Here is a 22,577-nt window from a genome sequence, read left to right as displayed (position 1 = left end):
TAGCTGTAGATAAGTTTTACATGCAACACCAAACAAGGCAAAAGAATGATAACTTGTATCCATTAAAAACAGAAGAAAAATCACAATATTACACACTGTGTACTGATTTTGAACCTTGAAAATTTATTTACTTTATTTCCATAAACACAAAAGAAATAACAAAAGCTTTGTCAGTACACATCCATAATGACAAAATTTGCTGAACGCATGCATTGCCATTAAAATGGTGTAGAACAGATCTTAACTGCGACCAGCAGCCCCATACGCATAGTGTAATGGGGCTGCGGACTGTAGCATTCAGGATCATGACAGGGTAGTATCGCGGATCAACTTAAAATCAAAAAATGTCTTCAATTTGAAGACTTACAAGTGAAGTTGAAGTATTGACAACAGGCTTCGGGCAACGTTTGGTTCTGCCAATAGTCCCTTTCTGTTCGAATTGATGACTTAATGTGACTCGGTCGAGAGGAACCTGGGAGAGCTACACTGAATTGACGGCCAGCGCATGCGCACACAGACATCTTATCCGGTCAATGGATTTGAAATTTGTGCGCATGTGATGTGTGCGCATGCGCTGGCCGTCAATTCAGTGTAGCTCTCCCAGGTTCCTCTCGACAGAGTCACATTATTAAGTCATCCATTCGAACAGAAAGGGACTATTGGCAGAACCAAACGTTGCCCGAAGCCTGTTGTCAATACTTCAACTTCACTGGTAAGTCTTCAAATTGAAGAAATTTTTCGATTTTAAGTTGATATTCTTCCGCGATGGTACCCTGTCATGATCCTGAATGCTACAGTCCGCAGCCCCATTACGCTACGCGTATGAGGCTGCTGGTCACAGTTAAACAGATCTAAACCCCAAAATCATGGTTCCTACTGCCTAACATTCACAAATAACAATGTAGTCAAGAAAGGTGTAGGAAACATTCAGAATGCAAAATAGCCTTAATATGCACTTTTTGATTATGATAATCCACCATTCACTTCTAAATTCTAATCAATATGTGATCCGTTACAACAAAAGGATCGAGGGAGGTCGATTCTCTGAAAATGGCACGACATTATTCCCGTAAGTCTTTCGCTCTCATTTCATATATAACACAACTCATTAAAGTACTCGCTTGCAGAGATATTCATGATTTTATGAGACCATGTTGAATGGTCTAGGAAATCAGAGTTTCGAGAAAACTGCCTCCAAAGTTTTCTTTCCGACACGACAATCAGGGTGCTCCGATCCCACAAGGGTTAGCTAGCTGCAGCTGTAATTTAGATTATAGTCTAGAAGTTCTAACTCATCGCAGCGCTGGTCCAGTCTGTAATGAAATTTTGACATGGTTCCATGATGGTTCAAAATCACAAACCACAAAGCAGAGCAGAGGCCGTACCAATTCACAACATAACCATTGCTGATCATGTTGTGACTGTTGATAACCAAATAGCACAGAAATTTAGATCTCTTAACATAGTTAGTCTTAAAACTGGTGTAGGCTACTGTGAACTAATGACTAAAGAAAGTCTAAATTTAAGTAAGTGGACTAAGCTAAGGACAATATTAGAGCCAAATAGACTGAGCTGAGCACTGCGAAATGAATTTCTTTTGGGTTAGCCGTTCTGAAAGAGGTAAAAGTAGAAAAAAAGAGCTAATAAATTAGCTACTTAATTAATGGCTAACTATTGCACAGCCCTGTCGGTCGCTGAGCTGCGTGCTGCGCTGTCCGCTCGCGTCCGGCAACAGGGGCGTCTGCGTCTGGTTGGGTTACTGAATGACATATATTCTAACGAGTGGGACTACATATAGTACAGTTTGTTCATGACATTTACGTTCTAGCCTCACCAATAACAGGATCTCTAAACTTCATCCGACCAGTTATGCATGCAAAATTGAAACGAACACAGATATTCAGACAAAGAGTAGATGAACTCACATTAACCACTACTGTGCAATCACAGCAGTAGTATTTGTACTTTGAAGCGGTCTTAGGGGGAATAATCTTGCAAGACGATCCAGTTTGAATTTAGTGACGATGACAAGCTTTGCCTGAGCTCGCGCTAGCGCCCTCTCCTGATAATTACACCCACAAAAATTACCGTGGCTGCATTTCGGGGTGTCTTTGGCAAGAACGCCTCGTCACGCGACCAGTCCTGTGCCAACCGACTGGGTGACGACGACGCACACTACTACTCAGTACTGCATACATACTTCCTTAGGCCTACACCAGTCCGGATACAAGTGCAGAATACTCAGTGCTAGCAGTCTTTTCCTACACCTCCAGCCTACAGCAGTGCTGCTGCTGAAGCATTACAATCGTACACTTTCTACATGCATTTTGAATAGATGCTACCTGTTACTTCTTTGAGGTATTTTGTACTGTCTATTGCTTAAAATACTGCAGGTTTCTCGTTTTTCCAAATTTGTATTCCTACACACATGCACACACCTATTGTAGAAAAGGTCTCTGTATACTGTTTTTCCAACGAAAAGATTAGCCTTTTCAGTGGCGGATCCAGAGGGGGGAGCAAGAGGCGCACGCCCCCTTTATTTTTCGTTAAAAACAAAAGAAATAAAAAGAACAAAATGAAATGAAACCCGGAAGTGGCACCAGAAATATTAGTTGCGCCCCCCATTACAGAATTCCTGGATCCGCCCCTGCTTTTTAAGCCCCCAGAATACTGCAGTATACAAAGTTGGCGTCCATGGTGTATTGCAAGGAAGAGCATATTGCTTTTAGACTGAAATCCAGATAGTTTAATGATTGTTGAGGCTATCTATACTAGTCAACCTTTTCATGTGTTATCATGTAAGCCAGTGTCAGGACGTCTTGAGAACTGCAAGGTATGCATTATATCATTATTGATAATAATGAAAGTACATAATAAAAACTGACACTCTGGCGATAATGTTAACTCAATTGAGAATAATTCGGGTCGAGAAGAAATGAAAACTCACCGGCACCAAAATTATCAACAAAAACCAGCAACAGCAAAAACAGTAATATCCCAGACGTGCATCAATCGTAGGACCTACATAAGAGTTATGTGTGTTTGAATGATTATCAAGAATTTTCTTTAGTCTGAATTTCAAGAGATTTTCTACGAAACAAAAGTCTGTGTCATGTGAGATGATCTTGATGTGTTTCATTACCTTAGACTTGCATCTGCAACAAAGTTCATAATACATGTTATTTTTCTTACATTCTTCTTAAAATGATTTATCACGATGCGTTCTAAGGTATATCAGAGATGAAATGCACTTTCCCATAGGGCGCAAATGACGTTCGTTAGGCATTGAGGACACGGAAAAAATAATAATACAAATATATAACGTTGATACATTGATAAAATACAGTATCATATTCAACAAAAGTTATACATGTATTGCAGTCATGTATGTTCTGGGTTTTTTTTTAAGAATAAAAGTTAACCAGAGTCAGTAAAGAAGGTCTTACTGTTGATGGGCACTCCAGCGCTTCTGCGGGATAGTAGGCCCGGGATTTGGAGCCAACAGGCTGAAACTGAAAAGAGGTTAAGGAGTGTATTAGGTAATATGGATATTGATATCTGCAACAAAGTTCATAATACATGTTATTTTTCTTACTGTGACCTGAATGGAATTCATGGGGGCCTATAACACTTTAAACCCATCAGTGCCCATTGGCATAATGATAATGATTCAAGGTCATCCTTTTTGGAAACCATGCATTATTACTCCATTTCAAAGACAGTAAAATTCACGAACTAAGCATTAGTTGTAGACCTTTCTTCTTTTATTATTTTAACTTGGAAGAGAATTAGATTACACGATATGAGTTATCAATCTAATTTCATTTCATTTCAGTTGATTTCATACTTTTCATATAAGATTACATTGAAAATGATAGCACAAATTCTTGTACTTTGCCAAAAGTAAACAAACAAAAGAATATACATAATGTATCCACAATAATTTTGATGATAACTGGTCGACATCGGGGGTTGTACAAAATGAAATATGATGGGGCCTACATAAAAGCAAGCGTGTTTGGCTTAAGTCCAGATTATTTGTGTTTGTGAATAAAAAGAAAGTCGAGAGCGGATAAGTGAATCAAACAGGAATTAGAAGTTTAATGGGGAGTTTATTGAACTGCTCTGTACTTTGGTGGACCCTTCGGCAGTTGGCAGACCACAAGACTATCTTGCATAGATTCTAATCTTTCCCGATATGAATTTTCGCAGTATAAAAAGATTCGTCACGCATCGGAACAATGTTCTGTCTGACCGTTGGTACTGACCCAACGATTCCCAGGTCAGTGGTCAGCGAAGCTTCAAAGCACTACATAATGATTTTCTCTTTGTTGTTGTTGCAGTAGGTCAAGTTTTTTTAGTCCTCAAACGTGTCAAAATATCAAATGGAAATTGCTTGCTATTGTGTCTATTCATCTCAAGGTTAAAAAAATCTATTTGTGTGTGTGTGTGTGTGTGTGTGTGTGTGTGTGTGTGTGTGAGTGCTTTTTTTTTCATGCAATGCCCGATTAGAAAAGGTAAGGACGATGGAACTCATCACGTACCTTGAACAATACACGCGCTCACACACGCACGCACGCACACGCACACACACACACACACACGCACGCACACACGCATACATACACACACATCCATACTCACATACAGGTTATATGAATTTAAAGAAATTCAAACACAAAAGTCATTGGGAGTCTCGATAGCTTTGATCGTGAAATATTTCGTGAAGTGCACGTAATGTGTCCCTATTATTATTTGTACTGGGCAGAGAGAAATAAAAAGAGCGCAAAGATAATCAATTTAGTTGTAAACACAGAGTATGCCTACCTTTTGGTGTATGGCGATTTGAAATAAATCTGCGTTTTAAAACATCTCTCAGTAACTTCATTGATTATTTTTCTTATTTTGACTTTTGCACACGTTACACCGAGTTCCTGCATGTTGAACGACAGTTTCGGTTATACTTCAGCCTGTCGGTTAAAAAGATTATGAAGTGGTGTCTTGCTAGTTTGCAAGTGTCATGAGTTGACTGCTCTAATTCTTATGTATGTCTTGAAACGAAAAAAAAAATAAGGAAAGTACTGACTGATGCATTAGCACGATATATCAAGAAATCTATTGGTAGCATTTCCTAAGCTTTCCATCGGGTATCCACGAGTTACACTTTACCTGTATTCATGCCAAGAAAGGTTATTTGTATAACAGTACCTGTTTCGGTGCATGGTTTGTCCGTTTGCTTTATCTGGTATCATTGCTGGAGGAAATAGGATGTCGTCACTAGATCAGTAAAATAAAAATCGGCAAAAGTACAACCTTGGGCCATGTTTTCAATCATATAAACTGCAATTAAAGAAAAGAAGAGTCAGTGCGATTACACACTGGGTTAAAATCCTTGTATTGTCTATCTTTTTGCAGTGTGTAGCCGGTCTATAATACTCAGAGGGTTATACAGTGTTTAGACGAAGACACAGTTCTCTGCGTCATATAAGTGCAGTTTAGTGGTTGCTATGCTCATGGAACTGAAGACAGGCCGGTACTCATTATAAGAGTACAAGGGATAGTTCAAGCTGACAGCACCAAGCACGTGGCTACCGTGAACAAAATGATAGCAACATCGACACATGTTATTTCTCATTTATTTCCTTTATTCTCCAAGCTTATGTTTACGGATAGAGAGCCCTTTTAGTTACAGGAGTTTGATCCAAATTATAGGCAGATTATACATGAAGCTTCTTCTACACTCAATAATAATACTAAATAAGCTATGTCTCATGAGACTAGTAACAGTTCATAATTATTCATTGAAATGCCATTTTTAGGCAATTGTCAAAATTCTCCGTCCTTCCGCCATAGTGTCGTGACTGGGGAACAGAAAGCCGCCGTCAATTCATTTCATATAGGTATCTTAATGTCTGTGGACCTCGCTCAGGCCGCCTCTATAACACAATACTCAATCTTCACGAAATCACTTACAAACGGGCGATCGAGGTATGTAGAAACGCACAAATTATTGTTAAACCATCTTGAATCCATTAGATAACATTTTTGCTTGATGCTGGGGGTCTAGCTTTGAGTCAACATCCACATCCTCCAACCCTGAATTAAACTAATAAACTTATTCAAAGAGATACATACCCATCAAGGCTTGTTTTACCGGAAACAACTGCCTGTTCCTTCCCTTTAATTCCTCGGGAAGACTGTTTGAATGTATAGTACGAAGGTCTTTGTTTATTTGTTTTTAAAGTAAGAGCATCCTCCTCAAACACGCACACACAATGTTGTAGTCGAGTTAGTTGCACGTAAAAATCGCTATATTGGTTCACTAACAAACAAAGAAAGAAACAAACAAAGAAACATATCTGCAGAGTTGGCAGATTATTTCCAGCTGTTAGATCCGCCCCGTGACTCAAATGATGAGATAATCGCGATGAAATAAGTGTTTTTGCCCTAAGCTAAGGGCTTTTACACAGTTGGTTATTGAATGCGAATGTGAAACACTACTCCCAACACCTCAACCATCGCTCCAACAACATTGCAGCCATACTGATCTGCGCAAGCTCTAAATGATCACATGATGGCCACACGTGACACGTCATCGTAGAAAATAATTACATGAGTCGAGATAATTACAGCACTGCTGATCACTGAACTGAAGAACGCGAGGGTATTTTAACGATGGCCTCCAACTTTTCTACATTCTTTTTTTCATTGTGCAAATGAATACGTTGGTTGATTTTCACCACGGGCAAGTGGAACACGTCTGACGTGACAAACATGGCTTGTGAAAAAATGTAATATTTGCAATACGTAAAACTACTAAAAGAAAGGGAAAACCAATGTGTCAGTACCTATGTGCCTTTTATTTTTAAGCAGTATCCACTGTTTCAATTACCAATGCTTTCTGTCGGTATAGAATAGAGGGTATCTGAATCCCCCTTCATACATAATGATAACGAATTCATTATCATTTGAAATATTCTTTGAAGACCATAACACAGACGCCCTAGATACGTTTGCTGAAACTGATTAAAAAGTTAAAAGTTAAATACACGTTGGTTACGAAGTTACATCTTATTTCATTTTCGAATAAATCACATTGAAAATACTTTTTGAATATCTGCTTCGACGTGCATAAGGTTTGAACTTGCATAACAAACGAACGCAAAACAATGATCAACATCCCGAGACCTAGAGACACCATGGGGTCCCTTATCAATTCGACTCCCACTTCCTCGATGAAGAAGAATGATTGAATAACTGTTGCAGGAATCCTGGTCTGCTGTTGAGGTTGGTGTACAGGTAGGGAAAGTCCTGTAAAGATAGATATATCAAAATTACTTTAAATGACGTTTCATTATGGTAGCGTTATAAGAAATTCAATTCAATTCAATTCAATTCACTTCAATTCAACTCAATTTAATTCAATTCAATTTAATCGTCCAATGATAAAAACAAAACCTTACAGGGAATTTAAGGCGGGATTTTTACATAAAAGACGATGCATAAAAATATATAGAACACGAAATAGTACATGATGAATGAATAACTGAACATACATACAAAGTCAAACTGGAAGGAACAATTGATCGAATAAAAACGCGACGTAAAACCGACTCAATTGACTCCAGACATCTATATTGCTATTTCTATATCGTGCATTACCGTTCCCAGTCCCAGTCCACCTTGTCAGCCTGTGATAAACTGAAACGACTCAAACAAACTCGCCCAAACGACTACGTGACAAGACTTTTTGGATTCTTTGCTGCCAATTCATATTCAAACATTGTTTTTTATTTGAATCACACAAAGCCCAAGTTGATTCCAACGTTCATTTACATTAAATTTTGCGTGCAACAATTGCACCTCAAAATGATTTATCATGATGCGTTCTAAGGTATAGAGATGAAATGCACTTTCCCAAAGGGCGTAAATGACGTTCGTTAGGCATTGAGAACACGGAAAAGATAATAATGCAAATACATAACGTTGATACATTGATAAAATGCAGTATCATATTTAACAAAAGTTATACATGTATTGCAGTCATGTATGTTCTGGGAGTCTTTTTTAAGAATAAAAGTCAACCAGAGTCAGTGAAGAATGTCTCACTGTTGATGGGCACTCCAGCGCTTCTGCGGGATAGTAGGTCCGGGATTTGGAGCCAACAGGCTGAAACTGAAAAGAGGTTAAGGAGTGTATCAGGTACTATGGATACTGATGACAACATTCGTTTGATCGCGGCTTCAAGATTCAAGATTGCGATCAATAGTTAAACTCATTCATAACTATTATATGACAGCTGCGTTTACACATGCCGTAACAATTATACTGATTTATTTTTTTGTTTATGTATGTATGTATGTATGTATTTATGTATGTATTCATTTATTCATTATTTATTTATCTATTTATTTATTTACCTTATTCATTTATTCCGTTGCATTTCAAAGAAAATATAGAGTAGTCAAATGATAAGAGCCCAGGGCCTGATTCTAAGTCGTGGCTGTTAGTATCGTTCTTTTCTGCAATCTTATTACTCCAAGGCGAATACGCATTGTTCGATATTCCTTCACCACTTCCGTCATTTGATTTCTATTACAAGATTGCCTCTCTTCTTTTCTTATGCATAATCATTATTAGCTGTACTGCCCTATTTTGGCAAAAAGGAAGCAAGTGACAAAAATGACATTTCTCGCAAAAGATCAAAATGTGTCTGTCATTCACACTGACGTCAATGGACTATCATGATGTCTTATCTAACATATCTCTTAGTAGGATGAGTGTTTCTGCATGAAATTTGGTCTGGAAGAAGAGCTCATTATGTGAATTATGAAAACATCAATAACTCAAATTGCTTCCTTTTGCCAAAGTAGGGCAGTGTAACAGTCAATATCATTCTATCAACAAAAGCCTTGAGTCTTGGCCTAATAGGCTCCTCGAATATATTCCTCACTTAGATACAAGGATAAAAAAACGAAACAGTTAGATATCTATTCACTTCAATTATTGCTTGAAGAGTTCGAGCTACATCGATATTAAGCAAAGTGCAACTGTTCGCCAGAAAAAGTATATTTCTATGAAGCGCTATTGATTAGAATATCTGTTTATGTATGCTTTCGACATGGGATGGAATCATTTTTATAAAGAGAGTGCGCAAACGAGAGAGAGAAAAAATATCTGCATAATTACCAGGGAGTTCCAGTTGGCAGTGGCTTGGGCTGATTGGCCCTTCTGGCTGAAGTGAAAACAGTCAGGCGCAAAATAAGATCTGTCTACTCTTCCGTCCTGAATTCCACGGCGTTGCCAAGGAGACCGTAAATGATATGGAAAAAAGCCGAAAAAATATTCAATGAAGGACGAAACACGTACGGAATCCTGCTCCAGCTATTTGTGATTGAAGAGTCCATTTAACTAGAAGAACAGTCGTCACACAAAAAGCATCATATTTCGTAAGAATGAAGCCTTTATCATGGTCAGTTATTTGAAATCACTATAGTTTCGTAGCTATATATATATATATATATATATATATATATATATATATATATATATAATAGTCACATTGTAGGCACGTGTCCACTGAAGGCCTAATGGCGAGTTTCTCCATCCGCTTGTACTTATAAATGTGCATTTCGTACTCACCGGTAATAGAGGTGGGGTAGAGTTTTCGAAAAATGGTTGGTAAACTGCCGTGAAATCATCTTTGTCATCGTATTTACCACTCTGAATTGTCGTCCGAAGCAATTTCTATATTTAATTGCAATGAGAGAGAGAAAAAAAGAGTTTTATGGTTCAAATTCTGACTTGTTATTAAAATTCCTTTAGCCTATTACCCATTCTTAGTTGTATGAAATCAAACATGCCTGTACCTCTTTTCAGAGGCCGCCAACAAAATCAAGCTTCCTTTTTAATAACGGAAGCTTCCGTGGTCTCCTGTATTCTTTTTGTAGAAATTTGATTTGATAAGTTATGATTTTTCAATTGTATGATTAGCGTATTGTCTCGTAGGTTAAGCACTATACGTGATTTTTAGCATTGTTTAGTGTATGATATTTTGGAACATCCTTTTGTTGTTACGATGCCACATTTATTGTTAAGAATGCAGAAATCAAATCAACGCAAAACAAATCAAATCAAATCAAACGATGTTTTCAATACTAGTCATGTTATCATTAATAATTTTATTACTGTTGAAAAAAGAAAGAAACACAAACTAACCAGTGGGTCATTACTCTGGACGTGAATAAAATATTCAATGATGTTGAAACTTGGGAAGGGAGAGTTACCTGAAATCGCTTGGTTTTGTGGTACACTAATTTTTCTGCTGACGGACGATCAAAGTTGCAACCACAATAAAATCTACTGGCACACACGAGAGATAGATAGAGAGAGAGAGCGAGAGAGAGAGAGAGAGAGAGAGAGAGAGAGAGAGAATAAGCAGAAATGATAACGGAGCCAAAACGATACAAGTAAATTATTTCAAAAACGTTTGAGGCACTCAAATACACAAATCAATTATACACACAACGCAACAGTCATGACCATTTATTGCTTGGTTTATGCTTTATTATATTATGCTGTCTTCTTCTTGTTGTTCTTCTCCTCCTCCTTGTCTTTATGACTCCTTAAATTAGTTGAACATGCACACTCACAAAAAATAATGTCTGTGCTAGCCTCAATTTAGATGGTTACATCCAAGGATTAATGCTTGTGCTATCAACATCGTAATGTAGTTTATTTACACATAATTTTCTAGCTTCCATTTTATTTCTCCAGCATTTAACTTAAATTCAAACCTAAATAATTTGACTATAACCATGTCCTTTGTTGATGATAACATTCTTTTGCCCGTACAATCTGGGATATCATGCATCAATTTACTTTGTCTTACAGATAATCTATTGGTCGATGTACGTCTTATCGGTGGTGACTGCAGTATGCGACATTTTCATAGGCGTTTTTAACCCTTGACGAGACTAACCCTGTCATGACGTCACACGTGTAGGGACCTCTGAGTTCCGAGGTTTTGCTGACAAGAGGCACGCTGAGCACGTTGAGAAATACGCGCGGAACCTGCGGTGAAACGGGAAACGGGTCAGAAGATCACGTTTGGATGAGTTTAAAACTTTTGCATTTCAACTCCCTTAAATTGGTTATAATCAGGTACAGAGGTTCAGAATATACAGCAATTTCTTATAATAAATAAGTGTGTTTTTCAAGATTCCTAATAAATCACGATGACGACACATAAAACATTAAAAGCTAAAGGACTCAAGACGCGCACCATCCAGATTCGAATTCAGCGCCTTCTTGAAAGGACAAAACCTTTAAACAAACAAACAAACAAACAAACAAACAAACAAACAAACAAAATAAGGTTGAGTCTAAAACTTTGACTATGACTCCCAGACTATCATGTGATTATTATTCTCCTGAAATCCACGCTCAATATACTGATATTGATCTTGTTGTAGGACAGCTCCTTCAAAAAGCATTGAGAGTTTAACAAAGAGAAAGAGAGAGAGAGAGAGAGAGAGAGAGAGAATGAAAAGAGATCTTTGCAGTATTAATCGAAAATGGATTTGTATGTATTTTGAATTATATTCGTAATGTTCTTGTTCATGTTACACCCAGAATGGGTTGATTCAGGAATGATTTGAATGGAATCAATAAATATCAAGGAAAAACAAAAAGAGTGTCAGCCATTGCCGGGGGGGGGGGAGCATTGGTAGAGAGCTTGTGCGGCGCCTGTCATTACGGCTACCAGGGAATAAAAAAATCCTTTAAAAAATCCTAAAATTGAAATAACAACAACAATCCGCCCGACCATCGGGGGTTGCATAGCCTTTTGTCAATGCTCTCTCGCTGTATGGTGAAGCGAGCCCAGCTGAGTGGGGTTCACCAGGACTGAGGATGCGGGGAGCGCGCCATTCCATTGGTTGACCGGAACCAGTTAAAATGAGTATTCAGTAGGGTTCACGTGTCATGAATAATAATATGTGAAGCAGATCTCAAAAGGCCCTCGCGCTGTCGCGCTGGGCTGGGCTCGCTTCGCTCGCCCATTACAGCGAGAGGGCCTTGACAAAAGGCTAGGGGTTGCATCGCTTTTATTTAACGGCCTAGGCCGTTTTAACGGCTGAGAAGTCTGCTCGAGACAATGAGCCGGATTGGCCAGAAGATATGATATTTTAAGCAGGCAAATAGACGTACGGACAGCTGACCAAGGATACTCATTACAATATTCTTTTTTGAAAAAAGAATGATAAAAGGAAAAGAAATTTATAGATAAGTGTTTGGCGTAAATATTCTAAAGAGAATGGAAAACGCCACTAAACACAAAACAACAACAACAACAACAACAACATTTATTGACTCCTAGGTGTTGTGCATGAATGATTCCCTAGTAACCTAGTCTTTTCTTGCCAACCGCTTTCTCTAAAATCTAAAGTAGACAGTGTGCTCGAGTAAACTATAGTCTTTTCTTGCTAGCCGCTTTCTCTAAAATCTAGAGACGAGACTGTTCAATAGCACAACAACGTAGCTTGAAGTGAAAAAGACTTGCGCGTGAAGACCAAACCCTTTATTGTCCGGGCCATCTGCCAACGATATAGCTACATCATAATGAATCAATTCACTATAGAAGCCCTAATCCCAGAGTTCCACTGATTCTGCATACAACAGATTGTGATAGCAGTTCCAATACACTTTGTTGGTAGGCCTTATCCGTTGTTGAAAAGGAACATTGGACACCAAGCTTTCTTCCAGCTCGCACCACCGTCGGAGGATTGAAGATCAAAAAAAAAATGGAGTGGACAATAGATAGTGCAGCAGGGTTACTTGCTCTACGGATTACGTAAGAACACCACCGCTTTACTGTCGATGCTCTCTGCCCGTATTCATTTATCAGCATTTAAGGTAAGGCAGGCATGGGGAAAAGTGTAAGAATAAAAGATTTACGCCCCATCCTTACACTCCTACGAAAAACTCATAGAAGCAAGGTTTAAAATTGCACCTCTCCTAAATTCAGTAGCCTATTAAACAATACTTGATTTTTTAAATCCAATGCACACCTCACACGTTCAGATTCAGACTCAGCACCTTCGAAATGAGACAAAACCATAAGCAAAAAAAGACACTGGTCTGAGTTACAATAAGGTTAGACGAAAAGTCGTACTTTGGCACCCATACTCTTTTTTTTCTATGACCTCTTCATTTTTAACATTATACTACCTCATCATGAAACATCTGGATGACGCTCTCCACGTCCTGGACGTATTTCTCCGCTGAATTTTCGTACGGCAATGTGCAACCACGACAAAGATCGTTGGTTCCGATGAAGATCGTGATGAATTTCCAGTCTTTCTTGAGGTTTACCGAACTGTCATCTTTCAACATGGTGATTAGCTCTCTCGCCTGCTGTGGTACTTCTCTACGAAAATGAGGTCATAGGGTGCTAATGAGTCCTCTTCCAAGGCAAAAAAAAATCCCCTAAAAGACATGTAAGTGGATTCCGCGAAGGCATCAAAATAAGAACACATTGATGAAGTTTGAGGAAAAATCTTGCAAAATGTTCAAAGTATTTTTTATATCAAGTTTTACTGAAATCAAAGAGCCGTTATAGCTGGCGAAGAAGACCATCAAACTTTAACATGTTACAATCGGGTATTACATTAAAAATAACAAAAATTATAAGGGAAATATTTCTTTACCTCTGCTTTCTGGAAGCCTTTTGGTATACATGATATCATCTGGCCTTGAAAATAAAGGCGTTAAGACCACGTGGCCTGAGCAAAGATTATTGTATAATATTGCTATAGAATTACCATTGAGCAACATTCTGTAAATTTGACGTTAAGAAAAATGGTCAGTCATTGTTGTGATCAAATTTGACAAGAGGTATACAAAAAAAGAGGATGCAAATAATCATGGGTGATTAGGTAGACCATTTCTACTGAAAAGAAGAACCAAGTATAATTCTATTGCCACTGTAAATGAATACGCAACAATAATATACTGACCTTGCGAAAGATCCAGTTACGGCAACATTGAACTTTTTGTTGCTGGGTTGGGTGAAGATCCTGGCCTGACCAGTGGAGAAACCGTAGATGTCTCTGTTGTACTTTTTAAAAATATCTGGAGCGGGATGAAAGGTCATTGGGAAGTGCAAACTTATGCTACCTGGTGATATCTTCCCATTGATCTTTATAGAAAATATCTGGATATCTCATGGGCCATTCGCTTTGAAGCCCAACGCCGCCATCTTCAAGCACATCGCCCATACATTTTGTGTACGGAGCTCACAACATCACGTGATCTTCGTGACAGCCTCAGTTCGAAAATGCCTAACAGATCCCAATGACAAATCCCCACAGAGTGTGCGTGGTAAGATGGCCGCGCGTATAGGCTTCACTAGTTTGTACAACGTAAAAGGGCCGATAAGATACCCAGATGCCTCATACAGAGATCAGTTAATTGTGTTTCCTCCCCTCATTTGAAACTGATGGATTATGACATTTCACACAATCATTGACATCTGCCTCTTGAACCATCTCCTGTTGTATTTGTCGCCACGAGTATTTTACTCAAAAATTTATTATATCATGAAAAAGATTAAGATTTACCGTCATCATCGCATGTAAAAATTCTTTAAAGAGGTAGGCAATATAATATGGTGCGTGGTTGAAGCAGCATATATTTCAGGTTAAATGGATATTTCAGAGGATTTGCACAATTTCACATCATGTTGTTAAAAAATCGATATTGCAGTGCAGATACCGGTCTCTGTGATATTGTTTAATTACTATAGATGAAGTAGTAGGTATTTTACTAATTAGATGATTTTACTTTGTTATTATACTAATTTGAAAAAGAAAATACAGAAATAATATCAAATCGAAGCAAGTAAATGCCCAGAACCAATGTGTTCATGCTTATGACCGATCTCACAAATTAAGTTGATAAAAATTGATGTCCATCTATTTATGCATTCATCAATTCTTAAGCATTAAACTGAATATACGGCTTGAGGACTACATAGGCATATTTTGAAATGGAATTGGACATGACTTTCACGCGTCAACCAAAGAGTCTAAGAACGACTCTTAACAAAACAATTATTATGTTTTTTGCGTGTTGCTTGTATGAAGAGATGTGAAAACGTCACGATTATTTATATACGATCAAATAATTACTGTATTATTGCTTTAAAATAAGTTACGTTGCCTTATCATATGCTTTGTCAAAAGAGGAAGCTCTACACACTCTTGTTCGTCAAAAAGAAGCCTGACCCCATCTTATTATATTATATTAATAATGATAGTCAGTCTTGACTGTCCTCTGGTGACGATATGAATGCATTGATAGGATATAAGCCAAGTGAAGATGAAAAAAAGCTCCTATTTAATTGAATCCAAATAAATTTATTTGGGCTTATGATAATACCATCCAACAGAAATGTTACACCAATACAAGGTTTAAACTAGTAAGTAATTACATATAATTGTTTACAATATTGTAAGCAACGCAGATTATAAAATAATGTTCAGAATACATCTTAGACAATGTTAGATACGTTATATATCAGGTATGATATAGTCACATGCCACTTACTTGGAAGCGTAATGACTTCTTCTAGTGTACTGTCACCTCCAATGCTGGGAAGAAAAGGGGGAGGGAGGAATTGAGAGAGAAACAGAGGTAGATAATGCCTTATCATACTAAAATTTGCAGAATTATTACAATGTGAAGCTTGAGAGCAAGATGCGCGTACAATCACAGCTAGGTTTCATTCATAGCGAGAGAAATATAAAGGCCTACTAAAGAACGTAATATTTTTGTGGTCTCATTCATAAATCAGTTGACAAATTTATTGGAAAATGTACTGTTTGCACACAGCATGACAAAATCAGTACTGATTTTTCTGTTCTACTATTAATATGATATACATAATATATGTATATATATATATATATATATACATATATATACATCTATATATATATATATATATATATATATATATATATACAGATACACACCCACACACATACAGGTATATGAAGAGATTTACATACATAGATTAAGAGACAAACATTCCAGGAGTCTCAACATAAAAGAGAACAACGTGAGTAGTAGACTATGCCACGTTCAAGCAGCTAAGACCTACTCCCTATGTCTGTACCATGATTTACGCATTGTGGACTACAACAGCGCAGTGGCGCAGTGGCGCTCTACTTTCTGTGAGAATCAGTGCGACTTACCTTGCAGACACCCCTGGATATTCCAGGTATACTGGTTGGAAGGTAGTGGCTTTTGCGGCGTAAGCAGCCTGAAGCAAGAGAGCGATTTTTAGAATTAAATACTTTTTTGTCAGTTTCGATTCATCAATGTTTCATCATCACAGGAGCAGAAGATTGAGCAATTCGTCATGTCATAGTATAGCTGAACGTATGAAGAAATGGAAAAAGCATCAAAAAATATAATGACAATGTGCAGATAAAACGCACAAGTTTGAAAACATTCGAACCGGAGATACTAACCGTGAGTGAGTCGCCCATTGCAGCTACCACTTTGATGTCGCCAGGCCTCAAGAGATGCACTAAACATGATAGTGTCCATGACGTGTAATATCAATCACACAAAGACATTAATTAGAATAAAAAGGATATCCTTAAATTTTGCAGGTAACTTGCCATTGACTCCACAAGTACAATATTCAACTGTAACTATGAATAAATTATGTGTCATGATGAATGTGAATACGAGTATGAATAGAAGTATAGAGATACATAATTGTCCTGTGCCGGAAGAGTCGAACCGTATATTTCCATTGAATAATTAGACATAACATTACAGGAAACGGCACGGTTTTGCAGACGCCCTTCGGTTGTAAATTGTGTCACATTTCGTGCATTTGTCTCATTATACTAATGATGAGTAAGCTTGGTATTTGTGTAGGTTCTATCTGTTAGTTTGCGTGTAATGACAGGTTCCGGTCAAGAGGTGGGGTTGGGGTGGGGTAGTGCTCTTAGTCAATGGACAGCTCTCTTCGCTCCCCCATTCTTTGCTGGGGAGCATCTAGGGGCAGAACCCTTGGCAATCATAGCAATGAATTCCGTCTCGTATGTCAGTACGTCGTATAAATGTTATTAACATTGATCGTATGACGAAGCTAAATTTCCATGTTATAATATGTTTAAACAACAATTTGACAAAAACGAAATGAATGAATGAATTACTACACAACTTAACCTATTCTTGAGGTACGGAATTTTATTTGTCATTTTCTGTTAATTTTTTTCTTCTCCAATTATACTTATTACATTCTAATTACTAGCAAAAATTGGTCGCGTGGATCCGTGATTCCAGCGTCGACATAAATGTTTCGTGTATTTTAAGACATCTACCTGGCTTACCTGATGTGGGTATTGTTGGAGAAGTAGAAGGCGGACAAGAAAAGTTGGATCCCATCTGGGCAATGACATGGTGATGATAACGAGAATGACAAAATTATAAAAAAAAATTCATAGCATCTAATCGAAATGAGTAACAGCAGTCAGCTAGCACCACCCCCCCCCCCCCACACACACACTCTGGTGTTCAGAGCAATCGAAAGAAGTTGCAGGTTGTCGGAATCATATAAATTCGGTAATATTAGGCAATATTCTCATCCCCTCAGATAAAAATATTAAAACCTAACCAGGATCAGATTTTTTCCCTATTATGTTTCTTGAACTCGTGGAGGTAAAGAACTGCATTACTAACGTTTTGATACACAGAACATTAACTTTACCTCGACGTTGAGCCATGAAATAAAGATCAAAGATTTCAAGAAGTTAGTAAACACAGGACCTCCTTTGGAACTGAACGCTGCTGTAAACTATGTTGATTAATATCGGTGAAGAACAACATTTCATGTTAATACTTCCAAAAACATCACATTTTGATTCTTTTTATTCTTATACTCAGAGTAAGATCAAATAGATTACTACATTCGGGAATATCCCTGACAGTTGCTTGAACGTTTTGCAGAGTAATGAGTATTCATGTACTGCTGTCGAAGTGGGATGACGTTCGTTATTCCGAAGGTTTGTTATTTCGAAGTACACACAAATTCCCTATACCTAGAGATTCATTATTCCGGAAAAAAAAAGAAATAGTAAAAAGGGTTCGTGAATACGAACATTTGAAGTGCTATTTTGAAGGTTAATAGTTTTGAAAATGAATTAACAATGTTCGTTATTCCAAAGGTTCGTTGATAAGAAAATGAATAAAGTTCTTTAATCCCAAATTGTGACAACTGTGTGTGCTAGTGAACCTTCGGAAGTACGAACCTTATTTCATTTTCGGATCAACGAATCTGCGGAATTATGAAACTTAATTCATTTTAAGATTAACGAATCTTCTGAATAACAAACCTTATCTTATTTTTAGATCAACGAACTTTCGGAATAAGACAATGTAACCGCCGAAACGATGCCGCTGGTGATCAGTGACGTAGCGACAATAATGCTCACCTCCTTGATATCAGTTCTCGCGACGCTCTGGATATGTGTCAAGTTCATGAAGTGTTTCTCCACGCTCTTTAAGATTCCTGCGAAGACGTTGCTCACGTTATGGTGGGCTAACAAACAAGAATGCCGAGAAAAAAAGGTACAACTTAAGTGCCTAACATATTAAGATATATACAGTATCACAGTCTTGTATAGAAGATAAAGTGGGGCTATGACAATCTTGACTGTTCATGGAGTGATATCCAAACAGAAAGCATGGTGAATAATTGTGATTATTTTCAGCGTTTATGGATTCATGCCAAGAAGTAAAAAAGAGATCGAAACATCAGCCATCTAATGCATGATCAAAGATCAGCTTATCTCTGCTTGGGAGACAAATCCTTGTGTCTAAAAACAAAAGACAGTAATGTTAAAGAGAGGGGAAAATGGCAGCCAAAGAACTACAGCAAATAATGATCTCCTTTCCCTTGCATGACATAATATCATTTTGATATCAGTTTTGGCGTAAGACAGCTAGAGTTGTGGCGATAATAGGACATCACATTGATTATCTGACAATGAATAGAAAAAGTGATTTTCACCGACATTTGAGATACAAGTTCTCGTTATTCCAGTGATGTTGTATGTTAGTTAAAAGTTGGGCAAGATGATAAAAATTAGGTAGATGTCTTATTGCCTATAGTTGTCGAATCTAACCATGGTGCATTAGCTTCTACGTTCAGAATTAGATGCAGGAGAAATTCTGCCGCGTACTACGGCACAACGTGTTCGCTGGTGGCATGTTAACTGTTCATACTAACTGCTCCTAAAGCAATCATCGCTTATACACACCGTCTAATGCACAGGTCTCGTATTCAATTCAACTCAACATGATAAAGACTAACACTTACTATTTTATTACTTATTCCCGTTTACACACGGTACAGTCACTTCGCCGATTAAAGTACTGTTCTCTTAGGAAGTCCTGTTCTCCTTGGGATTTTCCCCATTTGATCTTTAAAGACTGTGGGTATTAGACGAAATGGGCATAGCCAATCTGAAAGTAGGCCAACTGGTAATTAGGCTAAAGTGGCAATTGGACTAACCGGACATTAGACGAACTGGGTGTAGGTGAGATGGGATTAGACCATGTGCGTTGAGACTAAATGGCTATTGGACGAAGTGGGGATAGACCTAAACATACGATAATTGTGTATTATTATACACTGCTTTGAGAATACTAACGTCTAAAAAGAGTATTGTCTTGAGTCAGTGATTTAAAAATGTGATAACTTTACCCTGGGTCGATATCCCTTCCGCTACTCCAAATATATGAATTGAAAGTACTGATACTCGTCATTACATGTTTTTTTTTTCTTGGAATAAGATTTAAAACTACAGCAATCAAACAAACTCATCATCATCCGATCACGGTGTTCTTGTTGTTAGTCCTACTTATCAGTTGCCTGAATAACCTCAATCTCAATTTAAATCTACTTTCCCTTTTCTGAGAAAAATGTCATACAAAAATAATAAAATACAACTAAACAATACAAAAATCGCAAAATACAAAATAGGCGAAATCTTCACCTGAGTGTAAAACTGCATGTCTCAATAAACAAAGGAACATAATGGTCTGTTTACTTGAGGTAGTATTGGCTACAATCTTACAAAGCAGGAAGAATATGATGGGAGCTAATTAAAAGCAAGCTTACTCAGTCGTAGGTACTAGAATGATATCAGCGACAGGGAAATATGGAGCACGCGGGATATCTGCTTAGACCGTAATAATTCAGGGGAAATTATACTTTAAAAATCCAATAAACAAAGGAACATGTCTCAATAAACAAAGGAACATAATGGTCTGTTTACTTGAGGTAGTTTTGGCTACAATCTTACAAAGCAGGAGGAATATGATGGGAGCTAATTAAAAGCAAGCTTACTCAGTCGTTGGTACTAGAATGATATCAGCGACAGGGAAATATGGAGCACGCGGGATATCTGCTTTTTAGACCGTAATAATTCAGGGGAAATTATACTTTAAAAATCCAATAAACAAAGGAACATGTCTCAATAAACAAAGGAACATAATGGTCTGTTTACTTGAGGTAGTTTTGGCTACAATCTTACAAAGCAGGAGGAATATGATGGGAGCTAATTAAAAGCAAGCTTACTCAGTCGTTGGTACTAGAATGATATCAGCGACAGGGAAATATGGAGCACGCGGGATATCTGCTTTTTAGACCGTAATAATTCAGGGGAAATTATACTTTAAAAATCCAATAAACAAAGGAACATGTCTCAATAAACAAAGGAACATAATGGTCTGTTTACTTGAGGTAGTTTTGGCTACAATCTTACAAAGCAGGAGGAATATGATGGGAGCTAATTAAAAGCAAGCTTACTCAGTCGTAGGTAACTAGAATGATATCAGCGACAGGGAAATATGGAGCACGCGGGATATCTACTTAGACCGTAATAATTCAGGGGAAATTATACTTTAAAAATCCAATTAAACTAATATTACTGTATGGGACTCTGAGAAACCACATGATGCAACAGTAAAGTATACTGACAATAAAAATGTTGACGGAAACAGCAGCTGAGGTTATAGTGATTCAAAAGGGAATCTTTATCGACCTCTACAGGGCAGGTTGCAAACGAGTGAGTGTAAAAAAGTTTTGAGCATTTTAAATCCATTGAAAATATCTGTCATCCGTTTATATAATGTATTGATACATAGATATATACATTTAAATATTTGTTTATGTATGTGTGATACTCTTTACAAATATATGATATATATATATATATATATATATATATATATATATACATATATATATATATAGATATATGTGTGTGTGTGTGTAATGACGCTCACCTGGAATATCAAGAGAACTCTGTGACGGTAGCATGAAGACAAGAAGGGGTAAACCAATCCTTAAAAACCATTTCAGCTCCATGTCGCACTTCCTCGGGAAGATAATATTGTAACTACAAGAAGAATATATTGACTTTACTGCTCTCAACACCTGTCGTCTTTTCCCGTTGGCCTGGCCTGATATAAACAGGTGTATGTATACCTAAATCACCTACTCGTTTGCATTGCTTTTACTTCGTCGGGTGAGCAGCTCTCCGCTATCTCGTCACTTCTCTCCCTTTTCGAGCTTTATTGCACCGCTACAAAGGTTCCTTCAGAAGTGAGGTAAAGCTCGCGTAAGTCAACCTTCCACAAATTCGGGGAAAAAAATGGTACGGGGAAGTAACATTGCACGAGATGAATATAAAGACGTGTTGATTCTATTACGTAACTCGCAATGATCGGATGATTTTTTTTCTCCCTGTTCCTTTGGATACAAACTATACACGAGGTTGACCTTAAAATAGTTCCGATAAAATGAGTATTAAGAAAGTGCGTCCGTCTGGATTAAGTCGGATTAAATCTACTTATGAAGCCATGAGGATTAAGTCTCAATCTTTGGCTAGCTGCATTCATAAAGGTTTGTGCATACCGATCCTATTGAAAGAGCCCCGAGTGTTTATTGTGCAGTTTGAAGTTATGTTGGGGAAACGAGACAGCAGGCTTACTATAAGATGCCGGGTATACTGACAAACGATCACGGAAAAGCCAGGGTTGGTCGTCACACAGACTTTCTATCAACGGTGTCGAGTGCTAAGGCGAGACAAACTTGAACTGAAATTATTACTACCATCAGAGCTTGAGATTAACCCTATGAAGCCCTAGCTATTTTGACCTTTGCCTGGCCCAAGGGGTGCACATTGTGCCCCTAACCTCTTTATTTATGATGTATCACCGTCATGTTTGGCACATGGGTATTTTATAGAGCAACTCATACTCCACATGGCGCAACATTTGAAATTTCTCAAGGTCACCCATTGAGGGCGCTATTTACCAAATATAAAGAAATGTATAGAAAATATGATGAAATCATGCTTTTTCGTTATCCCCAGTATATATACTTTATTCTAGAACAATCATTTTTATATTTGCCACAAGCCAAACGCAAGCTAACGATCACTATTTGTTATGGTTGAAATTTCTCAAGGGCAACACATGTTACA

General features: G+C 37.7%; 1 protein-coding gene across 1 annotated transcript; it reads right to left on the bottom strand.

Moving 5' to 3' along the window:
* Window positions 1–7,212: 7,212 nt before the first annotated feature.
* On the bottom strand, window positions 7,213–21,457 carry LOC139719211 (phospholipase B1, membrane-associated-like). The gene is made up of 14 exons (XM_071630641.1): window positions 21,376–21,457; window positions 18,516–18,622; window positions 17,415–17,469; window positions 16,539–16,597; window positions 16,260–16,327; window positions 15,610–15,653; window positions 14,019–14,133; window positions 13,231–13,429; window positions 10,982–11,073; window positions 10,287–10,359; window positions 9,643–9,747; window positions 9,190–9,285; window positions 8,110–8,175; window positions 7,213–7,311 (listed from the first exon to the last, which is right to left on the bottom strand). The coding sequence occupies exons 1-14, from the start codon at window positions 21,455–21,457 to the stop codon at window positions 7,213–7,215; spliced, it is 1,260 nt and encodes a 419-aa protein (XP_071486742.1).
* Between the last annotated feature and the right edge of the window lie 1,120 nt (window positions 21,458–22,577).

The sequence above is a fragment of the Diadema antillarum genome, unplaced genomic scaffold (assembly GCF_040938485.1).
Source record: "Diadema antillarum isolate AM-2024a unplaced genomic scaffold, OU_Dant_1.0 scf00000107, whole genome shotgun sequence".
NCBI lineage: Eukaryota > Metazoa > Echinodermata > Echinoidea > Diadematoida > Diadematidae > Diadema > Diadema antillarum.
The sequence above is the reverse complement of the archived record's forward strand: the minus strand, read 5'-3'. Positions and strand labels throughout refer to the sequence as shown.

Bases quoted from the DNA above. Each gene is read 5' to 3' on its own strand.
- LOC139719211 (XM_071630641.1), bottom strand. From the start codon at position 21,457: ATGGAGCTGAAATGGTTTTTAAGGATTGGTTTACCCCTTCTTGTCTTC. The intron at 18,623-21,375 runs GTGAGCGTCATT...CTTGTTTGTTAG, and splicing joins GAGTTCTCTTGATATTCCAG to CCCACCATAACGTGAGCAAC. The intron at 8,176-9,189 runs GTAATTATGCAG...ACCTCTTTTCAG, and splicing joins CTGCCAACTGGAACTCCCTG to TTTCAGCCTGTTGGCTCCAA.